The sequence below is a fragment of the Herpailurus yagouaroundi genome, unplaced genomic scaffold (assembly GCF_014898765.1).
Source record: "Herpailurus yagouaroundi ecotype Mexico unplaced genomic scaffold, PumYag 185, whole genome shotgun sequence".
Taxonomy (NCBI): Eukaryota; Metazoa; Chordata; class Mammalia; order Carnivora; family Felidae; genus Herpailurus; species Herpailurus yagouaroundi.
Window position 1 is genome coordinate 18,975,200 of NW_024412416.1, and position 15,849 is coordinate 18,991,048.

The 15,849-nt window shown below is 40.9% G+C and overlaps 2 protein-coding genes across 12 annotated transcripts in view; one reads left to right on the forward strand and one right to left on the reverse strand.

The window, feature by feature from the left end:
• Window positions 1–1,294, reverse strand: part of LINS1 (lines homolog 1) — a 22,146-nt gene extending 20,852 nt beyond the window's left edge. For 4 of the 10 annotated variants that reach the window (XM_040493792.1, XM_040493794.1, XM_040493795.1 and 1 more), the window contains exon 1: window positions 408–1,277. The gene's annotated coding sequence lies outside the window, so the exon portion shown is untranslated. Of the gene's footprint in view, window positions 1–407 lie in introns of all 10 variants that reach the window. The other 6 variants (XM_040493796.1, XM_040493798.1, XM_040493801.1 and 3 more) reach the window with 6 other exon arrangements.
• Window positions 1,295–1,590: 296 nt separating this feature from the next.
• Window positions 1,591–15,849, forward strand: part of ASB7 (ankyrin repeat and SOCS box containing 7) — a 52,962-nt gene continuing 38,703 nt past the window's right edge. Inside the window, exons 1-4 of one of the 2 annotated variants that reach the window (XM_040493805.1) lie at window positions 1,591–2,122; window positions 2,286–2,379; window positions 9,876–9,997; window positions 12,381–12,642. In XM_040493805.1, coding sequence (XP_040349739.1) covers window positions 12,432–12,642 — 211 coding nt within the window. In that variant the 5' untranslated portion in view covers window positions 1,591–2,122; window positions 2,286–2,379; window positions 9,876–9,997; window positions 12,381–12,431. The remainder of the gene's footprint in view (window positions 2,123–2,285; window positions 2,380–9,875; window positions 9,998–12,380; window positions 12,643–15,849) is intronic. The other variant, XM_040493804.1, reaches the window with a different exon arrangement.

Here is a 15,849-nt window from a genome sequence, read left to right on the forward strand (position 1 = left end):
GGGGGGGAGGGGGCGCGTGCAAATTCAAAGTGTTTGCAGCGACCCCCACCGGCCACACAACATCTTAATTTATCTTATTACTTAAAAGTAATTGGCATATTAAATTACTTCTTTTATATAATCAGGTAGGCCTTTCTATGTAGACATTGGTGGTAGCCAAATGTTTGGTATATCAGATGGCTCAGTTTAAAATAATGTCAATGCTTGTTTAGATTACTCTAATAGCCTTCCAGATTTGCAGTAACCCTGCTCTCAGCTACAGTCTTTCCCCCTGAGCAGTCAGGGATTTTTTTCAAAAAATAAATAAGATATTGTGATTTCCCTACATGGCTTACAATGTCCTGCAAAGATCCGCAGTTTTTCCCACACCCCCAACCTTACTACCAATCATTCTCCCTCTTACTCACTCTGCTCAAGTACGGGGGTCTTCTTTCTTGTGGTTGCTGTTAAACAGCAAAGATTATTCCAGCATCAGAGCCTTTGTACTGTTGATTCCACCTGCCTTCAAAATTATCCCCACCCCATCGCCCCAGATCTTGGCACGGTTGGCCCCTCCTCATTCAGATCTCAGCTCAAATATCACTTCCTCAGAGACCTTTCCTGACTACTTACCTAAGATAGTCATCACATCCTAGTCAAACTCGATCCCATTATTTGCTTCACTTTCTTTATATAACCTATCCCTTTGTGATAATTTTGTGTTTATCTGTCTCCTATTTTAAAGCGAAAGCTCCACGAGGACAGGTGATCGCACCTCTCTTGTTCACTGTTGTCTCCCTACCGGCTAGAACCGTGTCTAGCCAGTTAACACTTTCTAAATGAATACACGCACTCAATAAACCCGTCCATCTCGCATTATTTTCCATTCTCCTTTCCCCTCCATTGTCAGAAATCCGTGAGGGTCGCTATCCTCGCAGGAAAGCTCTTGCAGCGTTACCACCGTTCCAAAGAGAGTCCTCTTCTCCTCTCCGGGAGAGGCAAGCCCAGCCTGGTCGGTAAAGGCGCCTCGGGAACCGAAAGACGAGCCACAGACCCGGCACCCGCCTCTGAAAAGCGCTGAGGAGGGGCGGCGACACAGGGTGCCCCTCTCCTCGCTTCCTGCGGACTGCGGCCACCCCAACCTTAGACCCTCTGACCTGCCTTTCAGTAGGCGGCACACATTCCTCCCCCGCCGCCGAGCTCCGCGGCCGCTCCCAGTTACCTGCCGGGGATCTGGCTTGGGAGACTCAGCCTGGCCACCACCATCCTAACCCACAAAAAGCGCCCTCCGGGCCACCGTACTACGCGGAAAGTATAAGCTAGTTTCTCCTTCCGCATGCGCAGAGGTCCCGTTCGGCGTACAGTGTCTCTTAGCAACGGCTTCGAGTCCCTCCGCCAGGGGCGGAGCATCGGAAGCCACAGTGGGGAAGCCGAGGGGGAAATGAGTGAGGCCAATCCGAGACGAGTCCCAGCCTCGATCGGCACGCCTCCTCTAACTGTCGCGAATGCGCAGATGGCTTTACGGCAGGCAAGGGGTGGGGGCAGCTGGGGGTAAGGAGGGGAGAAGGAAGCAACCAACCAACCAAGTCGCCCCCACCCCCCACCCCCACCCACCCCGGACCTGGTTTACGGCTCCGGGCTCAGGCTCCAGTGCGGCCGCTGATTGGCTGCTGAAGGCTTGGTCCCATCCCAGTGACCCCAAAGTGCTGGAGGGAGGGGGCGGGGGTGGCCCAGTGCAAAGTGCATCCCGAAAGCCCCCTGCCTGGAGCCCCTGCGGCTGGCACTTCGGACCCTGTATGACCCGGGACCTCGCTGCCCCGAGACCTCTCGTGTGCCCCGGTAGCTGGGAGCCTCCGGCCCGGAGCGCGGCAGCCCCCTGCTCCGAGCCCTCAGACCGGGACTGCCCCCCCCACCCGAGCCGGGACTTCCTCCCTGCACCCCTGCCCCGAGGCTGCCCGGCGGTCAGGACCGTCGCCCCCATTCTGCTCGGCTGTCTGGATGCTCGGCGGGCTGGGGCCGTGAGGCACCAAGAAGGATCAGGAACACCCGTGTCCGGCCCTGCCTGGGATGTTTGTTCAATGGAGAAGTTGGTGAGTGTGGAGAAGGCTGAAAGGAGGAAGAGAAGCAGCAGCTGAGGAGACAGGTAAAGTCAGTTACCTCCCCCGAGGGGAAGGGGACTGGCGGGGAGGAAGAATCACTGCTTCTTCCTGCCTGCCCTTATCACTCTTCCTTTTGCTACCCCTTCTCAGAGCCCCTTCCTCCTCGCCCCTGGGTCACTGCACCACTCACTGGTTTTTGCTTTCCAGGTTTGAGCTGGCTAGAGGAGACGAGAGAGCAGGAAGGGTCAAGCCGCCCACCAGAGAAGCAGCAGAGAGCCTCTGACCAGCATCCTATATAAAGGTAATAAGCCAGATCTCCCCACCCCCATTGTTTATTTCTAGCCCCTATCTCATTAAGCATTGCTTTATTTTCAGCGTGGTTACCTGGAAATGCAAGTCTTTCCTGGCACCCAGTTTCCCAGCAAAAACAAAACTCTGCCGGTGCCTGATCCTTAAGATTTTAATTAATAATAACTTCTCTATCCCAGAAACATATTTTCCCTTCTCTGTACATTGTGTTTTCCTTTTTTCTTTTTCTTTTTTGCATTATCTTTCTGTACACTGTACCATTTACCCTGCTCTGAGACTTTGAGACCTTTTTGTAGCCCTCTCCCCAAACCTTACTCCCAGAGGAATTCCTCAATTCCTTGTTAATTGCTTGTTAATTCTGAATGACTCTGCTTTTTAATTAAACCACAATTTTCTGTTTTCCCCTTATGTCTGCCTATCACCTTTCCTCTAACTCTGTCAGAAAATCTTTTGAGTTAACTAACAGACAAGGGTTTGGTAGAGGAAGATGCGGTAATGGCTTGCAATTTATGACTTTTGGAAAATAACTTGACTTTTTCTGCTAGTGAAAAGTGAATCTGTGTACCTTAATAGTGTGGATAGTATGAAAGCAATATTTGCTCCTGAAGCACGTACCTGTAACTAACTCTTCTGGCTTTTATGTGTTTCTGTTGACAGATGTGAATGGGTTCTGAAACTGTTATAAAACGATAAGTAATATTTGTGACACCTTAGATTTTCTAGAAGAACTTACAAAACTTCATACAATATTTTGTTAATCATTTGACACTCAAGAATTTGAAAACAAAGGGATGTTTTGGTGTGTTTAGAATCTAGGGCTTTATTCTTGCACTCTTCATAGATAAGGTTTATTTCAAAATCCTTACAGATAATTTGTTAGATTGAAATTTAAGCATCTAATTCATGTGATCATATTTCTGTCGTCGTATTTTGTTGCTGCTTCTGGAAAATACACCAAAGGTAAGTTTAGGACATTCATGTAATTCCTAAAGAGGGAATATGATCAGGGAAATTATATAAGAGTTAATTCACAAATTAGTCAAGTGAATGACTTCTCTAACATCCAATAACAGGAGTATAAAGTGACTTGTTAATCTCAGAGTTATTTTAATATCTCAGATTGTTTAGGGAATTTCAGGTACAAAGAAGTACTTAAAATAGCAGAAGTTGTTAGGAAATCGTTGATTTACTCTGTTCCACTGGACTTTCTGCCTTCCCCCAAAAGAAATTTATGCCTTTCCTGATTCTTTTAATTGTGAAGACATTGCTAAAGATACTTTTAAGTGCTCTGAGGGTTTGCATATTCTTGAGACCTGGTACTGGACTCCAAAGGGAGAGTGTATGCTACTGAATGGAATTGAAAGTCAGTATCTACCACTGACTGTTCCATGGTGAACATTTAGGGCAGCCTTTATGTTCATATAGGGTCCACTTCACTTCAGTAAAAGCTAGGCAGAAGTCTATAAAAGTTAAAGGCAATTTTCATTATGCAAATATGCAAATCTCCAGAGAGATGCCCAATGATTACTTTAGGAATTTTGTCTTTTATTTTTTTATTTTATTTTTTATTTTTTTCAACATTTATTTTTGGGACAGAGAGAGACAGAGCATGAACGGGGGAGGGGCAGAGAGAGAGGGAGACACAGAATGGGAAACAGGCTCCAGGCTCTGAGCCATCAGCCCAGAGCCCGACGCGGGGCTCGAACTCACGGACCGCAAGATCGTGACCTGGCTGAAGTCGGACGCTCAACCGACTGCGCCACCCAGGCGCCCCGTGGAATTTTGTCTTTTAAATGCTAACATATTTGGAATATGTTTTTAAGGTAAAGACAAATGATGTGTTTTCTATTTAGGCCTTCTCACTTACATATTTTTTCTACTTTAGATATGACTCTAGCATGTTTTCATTTGCAAGGGGTGTTACCACCTGAGATGGTAAGGGAGCAGGTCTGTGGCGAGTCAGGCTTGTAAGTTACAGAGAGAACACTGCTTTCTTCTGGTTGCCAGCCAGATCATTCTCATTGCTTAAATAATATTTCATTGCTCCTCTCAGCTTTTAACTGCTTTTCTATGATTAGGGAATATGTATATAAATCGTTGGCATCTATTCCTAGTATTAGCATGATTGAGAGTGTTTGGTCTAGATTATGCTGAACATTTAAAACGTTTAATATGGGTAATTATTTACCAGCATGGACAGTTAGGTAGTTTATATTTTTCAGATTGGTAGTTAACTTTGTGTTAATTCGATTGCTGTGTATACAGGTTTTTAGAGAAAAAAAAGGAAAGAGCCTGATTTATTTGATAACCAAATACAGATTTATAGTCACATAGGGAGAATAACTGATTTTAACTGAAGATCTACAGTGATGCATTTAGAGTATGCTGTGGCTCTATACTTACATTCTTTATACCTAAAGTATTACCATGCATGATTATTTCATATTCTATATATATCTATTTTCTTCACGTTTAACTTTGGTAACACAGCAGTTCATACTATTCCTAAAAAGCCTAAAGTCAGATAAGGTTTATATGTTACCTAATATCTGACTTACAGCCTTTTATTTCATTTTCAGCTGAAGACACTCCCTAAGGAGAATGATTGTCTCTTTTTTTGCAAACCTTCTAGGTACTGATGTAAGGCTGCTAAGATGATAAAGCCGGACAGGGGTTGATATGATAATATTGACAAGACCTCCTCATTTACAACATTTGTGATTTAAGCCTTGAGTTGAGTCTGGATAGTGAATTATACAATTTCCTTTCTTGCCTCCTTCACATTCCGTGAAAATGGTTGGTTTTTCTGCTGGAACATTTGAGAATTATAGATAAGTTGTGCATGATAACACATCCTTGTGTTACGCGGAGGCCCAGTAATTTGGAGGAAATATGAATACCCTTACTTGTTTTAGAACATAAACACCATGCTAACCATGAGGAGTGATACTAGAAAACACTTCTACTTTATTTTGGGTTCCAGGCTCTTGATCATATCAATAGTGCTGGTCAACATAGACCTCGGCCATGTTGTACACTTTGGGCCTTACAGTGTTTCTGCAGCCATCTTCCCTCTTAGAACTTGTGACCCAATGGTGTTTTTTTTTTTCCTCAGAGCCAATATCCTTGAAGTTGCTGATTTTATTTTCTTACCAGCCTGTATATCTCTGTCTGTTCTACAAAGAAATGCTTATTTCCTTTTTTGAGTAGCAAGCTGTTATCTTGTTTCTAGTGGTGTGAAATCTGAAAGCACAGTTCTAATTTGTATCACCTAATCCAAAAATATGTGGACTTTTAGTGAAAATAATATGCAAAGAGCCATTAGTGACTAATCATTTATGCCAGAGGAAATCGGGGACATGTGGCAAATCTGGTGAAAGTTTTATACAATTTTAGACAGGTCTTAAATATATTTTATATTATAGTTATTTTACTCTTCACTCTGTTCTGTGAATATAAACTTCTTTTAATTATGTGAAGCAAGAAGTTTAGTTTTAACTTAATGAAGTTCCTTTGGCATCTTTATAGAATTTAGTGTTAACATCTTATTTTTAATTTTTTTTAAATGTTTATTTTTGAGAGAGGGAGAGAGACAGCGCAAGTGGGAAGGGGCAGAGAGAGAAAGGGAGAGACATATTATCCGAAGCAGGCTCCAGGCTCTGAGCTGTCAGCACAGAGCCCGATGTGGGGCTTGAACCTACGAACCGCGAGATCATGACCCGGGCTGAGGTCAGATGCCCAACCGACTGAACGAACCACCCAGGTGCCTCAGTGTTAATTTTAATTCCTAAATGTATACTTTCTAGTATGGTCAACAGTGTAAAAGCTCAGAGGCCTGTATTGTTTCCTTTAGACCTAACGTAGATTAGAAAAGATGGATTCGTAAAATTTAAACAACACAATTCAACACACTATCCTGCAGTAAAACCTCATATAAAAATGATAGACATTGGGGAAGTGGCTCATTTTGATACATAATTCTGAGGTCTTGTCTGCATGGTTTGTTTTTTATTTTTTGTTTCTTGTCTTTTCTGACTGAAACCTGGAATGGGATTTCTAAGATTATACCCTCAGAATTTTAGTCATTGTGAGTCATTAATTTAAAAACAGCTTACACTGTACATTTATTTCTTTAGAAAATAGCCTCCTTGGCCATATTCTATTATTTTATAGGTGACTTCTTCATGAACTATCAGATTTTCAAATGTGCACTCCTTGAGGGGAATATAGACTTTTCTCCATTTTCCTGTGTCTGGACTTCTCTGTGATTTTTTTTTTTTTTAAGTATTTATTTTTGAGAGAGAGAAAGAACACGTGCAGAGGAACAGGGGAGGGGCAGAGAGAGAGGGAGACAGAGGATCTGAAGTGGGCTGTGCAGTGACAGTGGAGAGCCCGATGCAGGGCTTGAACTTATGAACTGTGAGATCATGACCTGAGTTGGACACTTAACTGACTGAGCCACCCAGGCACCCCAACTTCTCTCTGATTTTTTAAATAGTATGTTTAGCGCTAGATATTGTATTTACTTTTTAAGTTCAATAGTCTTTTTTTTTTAATGTATTCATATATGGATAGCTATACTCTATTTAAAGTGCAAACTCTCCTAAAATAACACCAAGATAAAAATTAATTACTTGTCTGGTGCTTTGGACTATTAGGATGTTTTGGTAATGGTAATTAAGTCATTGCCTTTCATAATTTAAGGGATGCAGCTGACAAAGGACTCTGTGTGCATGGTATGTGTGTCTTGTTTTTTTTCCAGTAAAAACTGTTGCATGTAAAGTGCTCTTTTGGTTTAAACCTATAGTTATTGTTTATAGCAGTTGGTATTGTCAGAAAAGGGAAAAATGATCTTAACATTTTTAGGTGTATCTAATTTATTTTAAGTATGCAGAACTCTCTAGTAAAGTTTTACCAGGGGGCGACACCAGTGGCCAAGGCCTAGCAGTGTGCCAAACACATGTCAGGGGCTCCGTGGACTTTCATCTGTCTGATTGAAGTAGCCCATACAGCATTATTGCAAGTTATTGTGGTTTGTGCATCTTTCTTGTTCAGAGAAATAGTCACTTCATCCTTTAACACAAAGCCTTTTCTTGATATTATTAATAAATCCGTACCATTTCATATTCCCCTCAACCCCCACTTTGCATGCCCTCCTCCCCACTTACCCCCTCTGCCTCCATGGAAGGGGCGATGGGTAGATAGAAGGCCTAAGAACAAGATTCCTAAAGGCTTGAAACCATGGAGAGCTATCTCCGCTTCTCTTGGGAGGCAGGGGATACCAAGGATACCCTTAGAAGTAAGGCAGCCAGTGCCATTGATTTTTGCAATGTAGATGTAGCTCATGTGGAAAATAATCACCTGTTCATTTGTGGAAAATGCTGGAGGCTTATCATTGGAGACCTCGGTTTGCATTTTTTAAACAAATTTTTATTTTAGTATAGTTTTAGATTTACAGAAAAATTGCACAGACAGTACAGAATTCCCATATACTCCACACCCAGTTGCCACCAACAGCTTATATTAATAGATGGATTTGTCACAATTAATGAACCAACAATGAACATTATTATTAATTAAAATCCATATCGTGTTCATACTTCTTTAGCTTTTACCTAATGTGCTTTTTCTGTTCCAGGATCTCATCTAGGATACCACATTACATTTAGCCTTCTTGTTTCCATAAGCTCTTCTTGGCCATGACAATTCCACAGACTTCCTTGTTTTTGATGGCTTTGACATTTTGAGGAGTACTGGTCAGGTATTTTGTAGAATGTCCCTCAGCTGGAATTTGTGTGGCGTTTTTCTCATGATTAGGTGGGGGTTATGGGCTTTGGAGAGAAAGATCACCACAGTAAATTGCCATTCTCCTCATTCCATGCTTGTCACGTGACTTGGCACTGCTGCCTGTTAACCACGATCACCAGGCTGAGGCAGTGTTTTTCAGGTTTCTTGCCGTAAAGTTGTTCTTTCCCTCCTTTTCCATGCTGTCCTCATGGGAAGGAAATCTCTACATGGCCCACACTAAAGGAGAAGGGAGTTATGCTCTACCTCCCTGAGTAGGGGGGATCCATGCAATTATATGGAATTCTGTACAGGAGATTTGTTTCTGCTCCATCCTTTATTTATTCAATCAGAGCATTATGGGCCTGTTGGTATTTATTCTAGACTTTGGGTTAGAATCCATACCACTTATATTTATCTTGTTCAAGTTGTTCCAGCTTAGCTACTAAGAGCTCTTGTGGTTGGCCCGTGTTCCTGTGACATTCCCCCATCACTGCATTTCTCTTTGAGCACTTCCTTTTTGGCACAGTGAGATGCTCCAGGCTCATATTGTATATTTCCTGCCCCACTCTCAGAATTGGGCATCTCTGTAAGGATAGTTCTGCATTTTTTGCAGCTTGCCTTGTAGGAGTTGTTCTGATCATGTCTAATTCTCTAATTCATTTTTTTAAGAAATGATAGTTAGTTTTAAGTTAAATATTGTTTCCAAGTGTGTGCTGGCCAAGTCTTTGGACTTGGAAAAAGGAAAGGGTCAAAGTGGACTATATACTGATGTGGATTGGTTGTAAATTCTGGTGTGCAACCAGTGGCACCTAGGACTGCCACTCTTCCCCATAGTATGTCAGGTTGTCAGGTTTTCAGGTAGCCCAGCCTTTCCTGTTTAAGTGATGGAGGGCTTAGCATACCTACCCTACTGGGATGGGGTGGGGTAGTAGTTCTCCCAGTGAGTAATTTCTAGAGTGATTTGAGCATAAAGTGTGGAAGTCACTTAGCATGTGCTCTTAACCTTAATGGAGTTCATAGACCTAGGGTTTAATCTATATGAAGAAAGATCCTTTTTTTCTTTCAATTGTAGAGAGGATTTTTCCAGAATTCATATAGGGAAGCTGGCAAGGATGTTGTTAATCTTTTACGCAGTTTGATGTATATATAAAGGAATAACCATTTCAAAATGATTAACATAATGCTTTTTAGGGCATATGAAGAACCAGCATTTAAAGATATACTCTCCTTTTGGTTGTCATAGATTCCATTTTGGCCCTGACCACCTACTATATTGAATGAACACATACTTTCATTTTTGTCCTGTTTAGAAAAGAGCACACGCCTAACAGTGTCAGTTAAAAAGTAATTCAGATGAAGCAAGCCTGAAAATATATTCTGAATAGAGCAAAAAATAAGATAAAAGGAACCTGTACTTGCATCTGAATTTCAAATGTGTGATTTTTTTTTTAATTTACTCTTTTTCAAAAAACTGCCCTTTTAAGAAAAAAAATCCTGAAAATACACCATATCCTGTACCAGTTTGGAGATTAATGTAAGTCTCAAGATCATTTTCTCTAAGAACTGACCTGAGTTCTTTCTCTGCTCTGGAAGTTTGATAGAAAGCACTAAAATTTAAGCTCATCGAAAGGTAGAGTGTGTAGGCATCTCTGATTTTTTATTATTTTTAGGAATCTTCCCATAATTGGTATTTGTTTTTAGGTTAAGAAAGCTCAATCACGCTGCAATCTGGACACACTCTGAGCCTTCTCCTCACAATGCTGTATGTGCACAATGGTTATTAGGCAATCCACGTATCAGAAGAAGGGACATTCTTCCACAAGGTAAGTGACTGAAGGTTATTGGTCATCTGTGCAGTTCTGGGGAGGAAAATCCATACAGCTTTTGCTTTTCCCTTCAAAGCAGCTAACATATACTAAACACAACACTTGCTAAAAGAAAATCCAGGTTTTTGTTTGTTTTTTATACTGTTTGAATCTTACATAGTAGACCTCATTTAAGAGCCAAGATAATGGTCTCATTTAAAAAAAAAAAAAATCTGTTAAAACTGATTTTGAGCATATAGTAGTTTTCATTAATTTCTTCCAGTGGTATTCAGTGTCTTTGCTTACAACTCTAAAAATACACAGAAAGCTATTCCAAAAGGGTTCTTGGTCGTTTTTAAGATGAGAGACTTAGTTTTATAGTGTTGATTGAAAAAGTAATTAAGCAAAGGGATAAGGGAGAAAATCATGTTTATTAAGGAGACAAATTGTCAGGAAATTTCTCATTTCCAAATTTTCTCTGAGGAGATAGCTCTTTGTAATAGTAGCCTGATATTTTTAAATTATATTACTTAATAGGAATACGAGTTTGAAATAACCATTTTCACTTTATGAAACAACATAGGACATTTGATTGTATTCTTAAGCTGTGATGATTTGACCTAGGTCAGGCTTAAGTTTACCTTTGCACAATCTATAGCAAGAGGTTTTGCAAGATAAATTATTATTGGTAACAAGATTATCCCAAGATGTCTAACCTACATAGGAGACCAAAATGTCTTTAAAGGACTTTATCACATAATTTTTTATTTTTAGAAATGGAAGCCGCCTAATTAGGAGATGAGTCTAATCTATTCCTTAAAATTAGCCCAGATGGAATGGCTTCTTAGAAGCGTGTTAGTTTAAGCTTCTGTAAGCTTCTGTAAAGCTTAAAAACCCACTGAAAAAGTTTTTGTACACACACATGTAAGAGCCACTTTTCACAATTCACTTTGGACTTTTTCCTCTTTGCATGAAGGAGATCTCGTTTTGTATTGAGCCTGAGTGCACACCTCTTTTGTGACCTGTTAGAGGGTGCAGAAGTCCAGGACACTACTTTTTCTTTAAAATGATTTTTTTTTTCATGTGGTGTTGTTTCGATTCTTACAGGTTTTTTTTTTTTTTTTAATCTCACTTGGATTTTCTACATTTTCTTTTTTTAAATTAATTTGTTTTTGAGAGGGGAGGGGGTAGACTGAGGATCCGAAGTGGGCTCTGTGCTGACAGTAGAGAGCCCGAAGAGGGGCTCAAACTCATGAACCGTGAAATCATGACCTGAGCCAAAATCAGATGCTTAACTGACTAACCACCCAGGTGCCCTGATTCTTAGAGTTTTTAGATATTTTGTGTGATCTTGGTCCTTTGCCAATTAGAGTAAAACTTTTAGAAAACTGAAATTAGAAAAGTGGAAAAGATAACGTGGCAGAAAAAGAGGGGTGGTAAATCATGCATCAAATAACAAAGTGGGGAGGATAGAAAGAAACAAACAAAAGGAAAATGCATACTCTCTATGCATTTTACTTTACCCCACGCACTTCTTTCCCCCCCCAAACCTTTCACCCTTTGGGGCTAAAAATAAAATATTGAAATACTTTAGGGGACTCATCTAAAGTTTTTCATTTTTTTTTTTTTTTGAACTGCTTCTCATAGTCTTTAATCTTCATAGGCTATGAATTGACCATTTGATACCCTGCATTCACTCACTGATCTGTGATCGAGTCCTTGAATGGTTTATAACTGCATACATTAGGGAAATTAAACTCTTTTTAAAAATTTTTTTTAAATGTTTGTTTATTTTTGAGAGAGAGAGAGAGAGACAGAGCATGAGTGGAGGAGAAGCAGAGAGACACGGAGGTGCAGAATCTGAAGCAGGCTCCAGGTTCTGAGCTCAGCACAGAGCCTGACGGGGGGCTCGAACTCACAGATCATGAGATCATGACCTGAGTGGAGGAAGTCACATGCTTAACCAACTGAGCCCTGTCCCCGGCCGGGGCCCCCCCCCCCCCATCGTGCCCCAGGGAAATCAAACTCTTAAGACAAGCACTCACCTGACTACTCTGTTGTCTCCCATTTTCTGGCTGCCCAGCACCACCTTCCATTATACCTAAAATAATGCTGCTATGTTCATAGGATGTTTGCTTTGAGTTTTCAAAAGACTACAGAAGAAATTTCCTGTAACCGCAACTTAAGGCATTATGCCTGGCTTTTTGTTTAAAATCTTTTATAATCTTTGGGAAGCTACCAAAGTTCCGGTTATAAGAGGTGCATATTAATTAGTTGTAGTAGGATGAACTGTCATGACTAAGATTTACATGATTTAACAAGGGAAAATTCTGTGCTATTTAATAGACACACTGTGAGGAGCAAGTATTCTAAATTTCATATATTCTACTTGCCCTTAAAGGCTGTTCCCTGTGACCTAATGAATCCTTGGTAAAAAGTGGACTCAGCTAGGATGTTACACCACCATTGTCGAAGGAACCCTGAACTCCAGGAAGAATTGCAGATTCAGGCTGCAGTGGCTGCCGGGGATGTTCACACAGTACGAAAGATGTTAGAACAAGGCTATTCTCCAAATGGCCGGGATGCTAATGGCTGGACCCTTCTTCATTTCTCTGCAGCAAGAGGGAAGGAAAGATGTGTTCGAGTATTTCTAGAACATGGAGGTGAGTTTTCTGGAAGCAAACCTTTTTTGTCAAGGAGAAACTTAAATTATATTTAGTTTAAATATGTGTGTACATGTATATAATGTTTAATGCTTCCCTTTGGTTGATACCCACCTTCTTATTCTCTCCTTTGTGAAGATTTGTTGCAGGTGTGCTGCGTTTTGCTTAAAACCAGATTGTTTAAAGCACAATTTGGTGAATATAATGTGCTTCCCCTGCCTGTAACTGTATTTATACATAGCCAGATTTTCCTGGGTCATTTCAAGTAAAAGCAGCCCTCCATGTTGTCCGGCTGCTTCTGTTTCAGAAGCAGAAGTGGTTGTGGTACCCACAATTAGAGAGTTGCACAAGTTTCCCGTTTGATAATTGCTCATGCAAACAGACCTAGCAGGGGTCCCTTTAAGTGTCATGCCCTTAATGAAGTCCTATCTTTTGAAGTTACCTCTTTAAAAAAAAACTTTTGGATGGCATCTTTTATTACTGTTTTAGAGCTCCTGCCTTTTCCAGGTCTGTACATAGTTTGTAGGTTAGAAGATAGATTATCTGAGGTCTTGTTGTGTATAAATATACACATTTGGGAACGACATCTGACATTTTATGCTTTTGCTTTGAAAATCTGTGCATTCCCATAGTTAACAGTTTCCATAATAATAACTAATAATTATCCCAGACTAGTTTACTTTTTTCCCCAGTTGAATTTCTTAATTTTCCAAAGATGGGCTAGATGTATTCTGTATTCATACCCATGTTATCTTTGTAAATTATGGTGTAAAGCAGCTTATTTGGGACTCAGGTTCCACACATGCCCCTTCCGGGGCCTGCACTGCTCTTTGACAACCACTTGGTTTTGTTTTAAGGTGTGCTATGTTATGAGATGAGTCAGCCTTGTAAACCCACCTGAAGTACAGAAAACTTGAGAAGTCCCAGGGTTCTCTTGAAGGTCGTGTGAATTACGTGAAACTAGGGACATGGAGGCTGTGAGTGGGAACTAATTGCAGGGCGATGCTAAGCCTGGGACCCCGGGTCTTCACACACCCCAGGGGTTCCATAACAGCAACTAAATCCCTGAAACGGTGGATCGTTGACGGCCCAGCCATTCGCTGTCCCATGCCTGCTGTGTAGCTGTCCTCCCTCCCTCCTGCCACCCTGGCTCTTCCCTCAGTTCACCTTCCTCTTTAGAAACCTCAGTCCTGATGTTGATGAAGGGGAAATACAGAGAGGAACAGGAGAAAGATCAGGGAAATTGAAAGCCATAGGATCTGAAAAATTCTGGCAGTGCTTACCAAGATCAGAGTTGACATTTTTTTTTTTAATGTTTATTTATTTTTGAGAGGGAGAGAGACAGAGTGCAAGTGAGCAAGCAGGGAGAGGTAGAGAGAGAGACACACACACAGAGTCTGAAACAGGCTCCAGGCTCCCAGCTCCGAGCTGTCAGCACAGAGCCTGACACGGGGCTTGAACTCATGAACTGTGAGATCATGACCTGAGCTGAAGTTGGACGCTCTGTCATCTGAGCCACCCAGGTGACCCCAAGAGTTGACAACCTAGTCCTGTTGCTTTCTGCTTCTGCCAGCCTTGCTTTTAAGCAATTAACTAAGGGGGAAAAAAAAGTCAATTACTCAGGTAATAACATTACTGTGTCTCCTTAAATAAAACAGTTTTCAAATAAATCACAAATAAAGCCAACTCCCAACTTTGCCCAACTCCCAATCCTTTCTGCCTGCCCCTCTCAGAAGTAACCATAGGTATGAGTTTGGGATAATTTCCTCATATTGTTAATTATACTTACAGAAAATATGTCATATTGTGTTGTGTGTGGTTTTAGAACATAAAATGATATTGTACTGACCATGGTATTCTGCAGTTGTTTTCTGCTGAACTGTACAACTTAAGATTTTTTCTAAATAAGGGATTGGCAAACTCCTGTAAAAGACCAGATAGGAAATATTTTAGGCTTTGCAGACCCTACTGTCTCTGTCATAAATACTCCACTCTGCCTTTGTAGGTAGCATGAAAGTGGCCATAGACAATTTGAAGCAAATGAGTATGCCTGTGTGCAAATAAAACTTCATAAAAACAAATGGTGGGCCAAAGTTTGCCTGTGGGCCACAGTTTTCTGAACCCTGTGTCCTCACTCACCCTCCCCTCTGTGTAGCCATTGGTGTGTGTGTGTGTGTGTGTGTGTGTGTGTGTGTGTGTGTATATAGGTATTTTTAACAGCTTCTATTGAGGTAGAATCCACATGCCTTACAATTCACCCATTTAAAGTGTGCATATAGTTCAGTGGCTTCTAGTATATTTGTAGAGTTGGGCATCCATCATCACAAGTAATTTTAGAACATTTTCATTACCCCCGAAAATACTTGGGCCTGTTCTATAATACACATAGATTTACTGTGTTCTTTTTAGCCGCTAATTATAATATTTATTAGTATGGACACACTGTCTTTTGTCTAAACCATTCTTTATTTTTTATTATTTGAGCATGGCTAAAATTTTCTCAGTGGATTTTATTTGTTGAGAACATAATATATGTGGTTAAAAACCAAAGGATAGTTATTCTGCACTGTTCAGTGAGGGGAAAACGCCTGCTCTCTGGCACCTGTCCCGTGACATCCCTTCCCAGAGGCGGTCACTCTTACTGGTTTCTTTTGTGTCCCGGCAGATATAACCTGTGTGTCTAGGTGCATATAATATTCCATCCTCCTCCTTCTAGCCTGCTCCTTTTCTTGTTAATAGTCTATTCCACATCTTGCTTTTTCCACCTGCCAGTTTAGCCCAGCAATAACTCCTTATCACTACTGACAGTATCTCACATTCTGTCGCACAGATGTAATTTATTTAAACTTATCCCTCATTGTTGGACATTTTGATTTTTCATTTTTCTACTACTAGAAAGAGTATTACAGAGAATGTCCTTGACTGAATTTTTTTTTTTTTTTTTAATGTATGTGAGAGTTTATCTCTTGGATAATTCCTAGAAGTGCAATTGCCAAACCAAAAGGATGTTAAAAAAAAGGTTTTTTTAATAGATTTTTTGACAAATTGTTCTGCAAATGTTAGGATGGCTCTGTCTTTACTGACCAGTAGGATAGCGCCTGTTCCCCCACCTTTGCCAGGCATCCATCACAAGATAGTTTGCTCTTCCTCTTTGTGATTTGCTTGTCTCTCTCTCTCTCTCTCTCTCTCTCTCTCTCTCTCTCTCTC